This window comes from Malania oleifera, chromosome 2 (assembly GCF_029873635.1).
Source record: "Malania oleifera isolate guangnan ecotype guangnan chromosome 2, ASM2987363v1, whole genome shotgun sequence".
In the NCBI taxonomy this organism is placed as follows: Eukaryota; Viridiplantae; Streptophyta; class Magnoliopsida; order Santalales; family Ximeniaceae; genus Malania; species Malania oleifera.
Genome location: NC_080418.1, coordinates 79661446 through 79669609, shown reverse-complemented (window position 1 = coordinate 79669609; position 8164 = coordinate 79661446). Strand labels below are relative to the sequence as shown.

The window sequence follows — 8164 nt, the reverse complement described above, 5'->3', positions numbered from 1 at the left end:
TAAGATTGATTTCTTATAGAAACATGAAAATCGAATCCGGTATATCCAAGAAAATTGGATACAATTGTGAGATGTGTTTTTATTCAATTTTAAGTAATTTTAAATTTAAATTCTAACCATTTCTAGAAATTTGGACTTTAGACTTCAAATTTAAATTTTTATAGTTTTGAATAAAATATAATACTTTAAAATTTACACGAAAGCACTTAAAAAACATAAATAAATTTTAGCAATACATATTAAAATGTTTTTATAACAATGATAATTATATTCAATTAGAAAACTAAGATTAAATAAGACAAATTTTAAAAATATTACCAAGTAAAATTATATTTTCCTCAAAACACTAAAAAATTATGAACTTTGTATGAATTACAGTAAGACTTAATTGAAATGTGGTTCAAAATTTTTATAATAGACAAGTAGTTAAACTTTTAATTTAGGGAATTTCAAATGTCAAAATATATTTTTAAAACATAAAATATTAACGGCTAGATTATAAATTATTCCTTTACAAAATTTTGCTTTTGCTAGTTCTAAACCATTTAAGAAAATGTCCAAGCTAATGTTTTACTCAGGTTGATGCGGGATATTAAAAGATAGATACACGTAAGAATCTCCTGATTTTCAAGAAGATTACTGTTCTGTTTGGTGCAATTGAAGGTTTAATTAATTAATATATTTGGAAGTATGCTTGGGATTTAGGAAGTGCTTTGGTTAGGGTTGCAAAGGGGTGGATAAATAAGGTCGAAAGATGCATTGTGCTGTGAATAGTATAAGAGACGAAATGGGATGTCAATCATCTAATTAAATGTTGTAATTTGTAGACAAAGGCTTAGTTTGAATATTGACATTATACTAGAAATAAAGTGTAATTGTTAATATTAAATTAGAGTTTTATTAGACTAAAAAAGTTTTATTAATACTCTTACAATTGAATTATTTTATTATAAATATATATATATATATATATATATATATAGAGTCAAATTACGTGTATCTTTTTTCAGATGAATTTTAAAATATTTGATACATTTGCAAAATGTTTAATAAAACAAATTTTATTTAATTTTGATTTGCTTCTATTCTTTTTAATTTCACATAATCATATGAGGTATCTATCATATTATACTCACAAAATTTTTATATACAAACAAATAAAAAAAAAAACACCAAAGTATATACATGTATAGTAATTCTATGAATATTGCGCAATATAATCATACAATAATTTGATTCATAATTTAATTTTTTATTGCTAAATTTTAAAAATGATTAAAATTACACATAAATGGACATAAAATTAAATTTTACACAAAATTAGCATTTAACTAGTAATATTTGATATAGAGAATATAATAAAATATTTTTCCTTTCTTTCCACAAATAAAAATTGCGCCCTAACCACTTGAAAGGAAAAATACAAAACCCACTGAAGTCCTTGAGCTTCCCACCACAAATCCCACAAACCACATACTGTTTTAATTCCAAAATGTCTAGAGAAGTTTTGAAGTTTTGAGTTTAGAGTTGTATTGAATTTGAATAAAATGTATAAAATTTTATAAAAATTTATCCAAATTCACCTACATCTAAATCTAAGACCTGAAATCTATGCCCCCAAACACTAGTACTTTTTATTTTTATTTCTCCTTCTGAAAAGGCATTCACTGCTAAGAATTTAGTAGAAGGACAAAGTTGTTCTCATTTGTTTTCTTCGTTCACAAGCATATATTAGGGTGAAGGAGTGTTTCTTTTCTTGTTCCTATATGGATACAAGATTTTTTTTTTTAGGGTGGCTCTGGTACAGAGGATTGTTTTTAGCGTGGCTTTGCTACAGAGGACTTACATATCAAATATCGGCTGGAGTAGGGAAATTGACCAAACAATAGACACCACCAATGGCTTAAAAAACTAAAATACAGTGTCTTGAGCTTCAAGTTGATCTTCAGTCAACCTACCAAACCTGTAATTTACAAATATACAGAGAGATCTTCTTGGTTCTCCAAGTCCCAAATGACCACTTTTCCATCCAATCCTACAATACAAGGCACGAGGATTAATCAAATGAACCCCGAAAGCTTGTGCAATGTAACAACCAGAATTTAGAGCCAGGTGTTCCCCCCACTAACCTGAAGTGCTGAAGCGCCTCACTGTTGAATCGCCTGCCTTCTTCAGTGGTGCAACACAACTGTGTAGAAATTGCAATTCCCATCATTGAAATCATGGGAAATCAGAATGAAGTAAAATGATCTCTCTTTTTTTTCTCTTCTTTTTTTAATGAAAACCAATGGTAATAAAAAAAAAATTAAAGATTTAGAGCAAGTACTTTATGCAGTTATTGTGAACACCTCCACGTGGCCTCGAAGGTTCATTTGTGTCATTAACTCCATGTTTTGACTGGCCATATAACTTTCCAAATGCTTCAGAAAACTGGTAGTGGGAAAGAGGGATGAATGGTAAAAATCATTCACACAACAAAAGTACGACTACAAGAGAAACTAAACAAGAAAAAACACTCACGAAGAGAAACATAATGAATGGAAAGCATTAGGATTCACTTTTAGTTAAAAATTGTAACGCCCCACCCTAGTAATTCCACGCATCTAATTAAGGATCTGTCATGCTATCAGAGGATGGTGCTGTTTTGAGCACTTCAGAGCAACACTAAGACAAGCCCACAGCTCAAGTTATTAAAATGCAATCAGTATTTGGTCTTGATGGATAGCTTAACCGAAAAGCCAGTTGATATTTTAACTGCAATTCCAAGCAAATGCACAAACAACAACCGGATGTGAGACATTTAAACCCAACTCAGAATGGTATGCTGCTTTTTAATGTCTAGCCTATTCATTTCATACCCCTTTGAAGTTTTAAAAATTTCAGGCTACTAGATGGATTTTGTCCAGAATTGTTTCCACTAGTACGATAAGCCATTGAACTGTGAAGGATGGTTGAAGTGAATGAACTGGCCAGGTGGCAGAGGAATTCTAGTTTCTGATTTTCTCCCATACTATTGTAAGTCAGAACATGCCTCTTTATCTGTAATATACAAAGATGCTTCGCAATGCAATAAAGTTCAACAAAGAAAATTGACACTCCCTAAATGTCCATAGTCTACTAGGGCCAGGCCAATATCTATCAGGGCCCAAAATCTATGGGCTACCCAAGTGGCAGAGCTATTCCCTTTTCTTATTTTCTCCTCTATTTTTGGGATATGAGAAAACTGGGAAAAAGAAGAGGTGGTTGCACATTATTTTTATTGACCTAGAAAATAGAAAATTGAACTTACAAACTTCCTATACTTCATTTCTAACAAACTTACTATTCTTTTTTTCTATAGTTTATAAATGATAAAAAGTAACCATTCCTGCAGTGATAGAAATATGGATGAATTGCCATTTTCCATTGAAAGATGGCAGAATGAGAAAGTATCTCCTCTGGCAAAGAGATATCTTAGAGACAATAGTTCTCGACTGAAATCTTTGCTGGCAAGTTGATATAGTTTCCAAGATTTTTTCATATTTCAGGTTTGCATTTATGGAGCAGCCGATTGCTAGAAATGAGGAACCAGCAAAACACACATACATACACACACACACAACTGGCAGCTTTGCTTATCACTGAATGATCCACCAAAGACATACAGAAGCAAGAAACTCACCACTCTAAAGATACAGATAACTCACCGCTTCAAAGATAGTGTTTTTGAATGAAATTGGAGACTCTGGCCTCTGTCTTGTTTCTCTTCAGTTCTGCATCACCTTTGAGAGTAGTGAACTTCATACATTGAAATTTGTCACGCTAAAGTAGTGAGTTATCTATAACTTTAAAGTGGTAAGTTTCCTTGCTTATGTATCTTTTTGGTGGATCACATTCAGCGATGAGCAAAGCTACTTGTTGTTTGTGCGTGTGCATGTGTGATCTGGTAGTTACTCATTACTAGCAACCCACCATCACCTCCCCCCACAGAAACCCTAGTTACTGCAGATGCATAGCATGTATTCTTCATGTGCAGATTAATGTCCACCAGCACTGAACTATCAACCTACTCCACCTGCACGCTGCATCTCTTGCAGTGTTTTTTTTATCTGTGCCAGGACCTCGCTCCACAAAGGAGTTTTTCATTGATCTCACTCTAAACCCATTTTTTGATGTTCATGCTGCAGACCTGAACAAACAACATTTGTATCAGAAATCACCACAGCAATGAATGAAATTCTCGCACAAATCTGTTCCATCCATTTCATCCAGATCCACCTGGTCTAAACACAGAAAACGTTTCCATTCCACAAATCCTAGCTCCAAGAATTTATCCATTTTCGTGGGGATCTAATTGCAATCAATTATGCCGTTGCCGCCCTCTCAATCTTTGTACTTCTGACGCATCTTTCCAACATCACAAAAGCAGAATGCAAAACATTGGAGAACCACTTCGCCCCAACAATCCTGAATTGGATCATGCTCAAGAATAAAGAAAAAAATCCCCTTCCCTCTCTTTTCTTTTGATAAACAGAGAAATTTAATAGAGAGAGAAGCAAGAATAAAAACTCCAGAAGTCAAAAAGGTTACAAAAACAGCTCTACTCAAGCAAGGCGACCCAATCCCGCAGTAAACCGTAAATCTGCCAGAGGAAGATGATGAAAGAAGCCATTCACCAAAACTCACAGCAAAAAAAGAAATACCACTCGAATCCAAAGCAAGTTAAGAGGGGTGTCCTAGGTCCCAAAAATTCTGTTGTTTTTCTTTAACCAAATAAACTGAAAGATAGATATAATTGAATACTGCCACAAAGCCTCTCTCTCCTTCCCCTTACCAAACCACTTAAAAGTCAAAAGAGCAACACGCCTTGAAGGAGGAAGGACAAACCCAATTTTCTCCAAAATTTTCCTAACTTGTTTCGAAGGGACCAGAGAAGTGACAATGTAAGAACAAGTGAGAGCAGGTTTTTCCATTCTTGAAGCAAATGACACACATCAGGTGAAGGAGCCTTGTAAGGTCTATGTTTTGGAGCAAGTCATTGGTATTAATTTTTCCAAACATTACTGTCCATAAAAAGACTAACCTTGGAGGGAACTTTAACTTTCCAGATGGGGTAAGGGGGAAATGGAGTAACATTAGGGGCATGAGTCAAATGAGGGAAGAAAGAATTGCATGAAAGGATGGGAGTCATTAAGAGAAGATAAATGACAGAGTGAGGATACATGAAAGCCAAAGAAGCCTCCCCAAATTTCCTAACTTGTTTCAAAGGGACCAAAGAAGTGACAATGTAAGAACAAGTGAGAGCAAGTTTTTCCACCTCTTGAAGCAAAGGACACACACATCAGGTGAAAGAGCACTTGTAAGGTCTATGTTTAGGAGTAAATCATTGGTAATAATTTTTTCCAGCATAGCTGTCCACAAAAAGGCTAACCTTGGAGGGAACTTTAGCTTTCCAGGTGGGTCAAGCAGGAAATGGAGTAACATTAGGGGCATGAGTCAAATGAGGGAAGAAAGAATTGCATGAAAAAAACCCCATAAGAATCCAAACCAATGAGGCACATTGATCAAAGGGCAAGCTCGATCATCACTCTCATCAAGGTTCCTAGAAAAACAAAAAATCCCAAGAATGCTCACTCTTGCAAGTGGAAGAAAGCAGGATGGGAGTCATTAAGAGAAGATAAATGAAAGAGATGAGGATACATGAAAGCCAAAGAAGCCTCCCCAATCCAATGATCCTCCCAAAATCAGACTCTCCCCATTACTAACACTGAACTGAACATGAGGGATAAACAGATAGTGAATCTGAGGCACCAATTTCCAAGGACTCAAATAGGTAATATTAATCCAAATTTTAGCATGTCACTCGTTACAAAGAAGTCCAAATTTACTATGGATGACCTTGTGCCAAAGAGAGTTAGGTTCTAAAGGGCAGCAACAAAACCACTTCCCCACCAAAGAGATGTTTTGAGCACCAAGTTAACGACAGCCACATCTCCATACCTTTTAAACCTGCTCACAATCTCCCAAATAACAAAGTTCTTTATTGCGCTCATCTATTCCCAATCACAAGAAATCCCTCGTTAGTTGCTCTAGCCTATTGGCCACTCTCACAGGAATTTTGAAAAGATGAAGGTAAATAATAAAGGGGAATAAAAGACAGGCAAGCATGAATGAAGGTGATGCGATCCTGAAGAGTGAAAAAACCACCTTTCCACCAATCCAATCTCCTAATTCTCTCAAAAACAGGGTCCTAAAAGGAATCCACATTAGGGTTACCACCTAAGGGAAGACCTAAATTGACGAAGGGGCACCTTAGAACACCACAACCAACTAGCCTATATAAAGGACTCAGGTTGATCTCGATAACCATGATGCCAGTCTACGAGAAGTTGATCCCAAGACCAGAGACATTTCAAACAGTTGAAGAATGATTAAACAAATTGGAAAAAATACCCATATCCTTCAAAAGAAAAAGAACATTGACTGCAAATAGCAAAAGTGATACGGATAAGTTCTCATGGCCCACCTTAAATCCTTCCACTAAACCTCTAACAATCCATCAATCATTCTGCTCAAAGCATCAGCCACAATAATGAAAAGGGGAGAGAGGATCTCACTGCCTCACACCCCTAAAGGCTTTAAACCAAGGTTTATCCTCCCCATTCACCAGCACATACAAGACCATAGAAGATAGGCATCCCCTTATCCATTTCCTCCATCTAGCTTCAAAGCCTTTCTGTCCATCACTCTATCCAAGAAACCTCATCACACATGGTCATAGACTTTTCAAAATCAAACCCTTTTTCTTTCTTTGAATGGCATCTTCATCAATCTCATTAGCTTTCAAAGCAGCATCTATAATCCATCACCAATGAAAGCTCTACGGAATAGGTGTCCACCAACAAACTAGCCTATCTCTTGGATAATACTTTAGCTAGGATCTTATGCACACTGGTCACCAGACTGATTGGCTTGAAATGTTCGACTCTAGTAGAGATGTCCTTTTTGTGGAACAAGATAATAAAAATGAAATTAATGCTCCTACCCACATTCCACTATGGAAAACTCATAAAAATCTTTGAGAAGATCATCTTTCAAAAAATTCCAACAATCCTTAAACAAATGCAAAGTGAACCCATCTAGCCCACGAATCCTCTGTGTCCAAATCAAACACTGCGCTTCTTATCTCTTCCTCCTCAAAAGACCTCTCAATCCACTCCATTTTCTCAGTGAGAATAGGGAACAAATCCAACCCTTTGATCATAACCCTGCCTCCATCCTCCCCAGTAAAGATGATTCCTATAATAATCAATAATCATACTAGCAATGCAGTAAGGATCCCTAGGAATCATGCCCCTCTCATCCTCCAATTCTTTAATAAAATCTCCTCCTCTCACTTGCCATCCAAAGAAAGAAAACCATGTTAAAGTCTCCTTCTCTAATTTAATCTCAGATGGGTTCACATCCAACTTTTTCTCTATACATCTGCAGCTAAAAGAATTCCCATCTTACTTTTTCTCTAGACACCCAATGCTAAAGAAATCACATGTTACTTTTTCTATATGCATTTTTAAAAAAATGGAAAAAAAAAATTGGAATCAGGAAACTTGAAAGAAAGTATATGTATAGACTCAGCAATTTTCATCAGTTTGCTGGCCTGGTCAGGCCATGCATTTACAAAAAAGTAAGGGCACATTACACAATCCTGTGAGGCTGGGCAAGCTAAAATATGCCAGGTGTTTTTCTACATTCCACTTGCACTAGGATAGTTGGACCAAATTAATTAATATAAGTTGGAGACAAAATAAATTACCTTTTCCTTTTCCCTTTTCCCAATAACTTTATGCTAAAAAGAATTCTAGGCCAACCCTGAGCTCAGCCAGTACAGCATATTTTTGGCCTCATAAATGTAGGAAAGCAACAAAATATTAATGACTATTAGCTATCTAATTTCAAGATGTCTTCATTACACTAGCATAGTCAAATAAATTGGCTAGTTAACCCAAAACTTTTACATGATATTATACATGCACATACCTGCGAACCATATTTTGAACTTGAAGATGATGTTTTCTTTTCCCCTAAGAATCTGATGAAACTCCTGAAAAATGCAAGGCATTACATCAGAATTTTCCTTTCAAAGCAACATGATCATATTATGACAATTTTTTACCCCCAAAAGTGC

At 35.4% G+C, this 8164-nt stretch overlaps 1 protein-coding gene across 2 annotated transcripts in view; it reads right to left on the bottom strand.

The window, feature by feature from the left end:
- Positions 1-1677: 1677 nt before the first annotated feature.
- Positions 1678-8164, bottom strand: part of LOC131149480 (actin-related protein 2/3 complex subunit 1A-like) — a 58414-nt gene continuing 51927 nt past the window's right edge. The window contains exons 12-15 of one of the 2 annotated variants that reach the window (XM_058099936.1): positions 8017-8080; positions 2327-2430; positions 2130-2188; positions 1678-2035 (exon numbers count right to left, since the gene is read on the bottom strand). In XM_058099936.1, coding sequence (XP_057955919.1) covers positions 1971-2035; positions 2130-2188; positions 2327-2430; positions 8017-8080 — 292 coding nt within the window. In that variant the 3' untranslated portion in view covers positions 1678-1970. The remainder of the gene's footprint in view (positions 2036-2129; positions 2189-2326; positions 2431-8016; positions 8081-8164) is intronic. The other variant, XM_058099937.1, reaches the window with a different exon arrangement.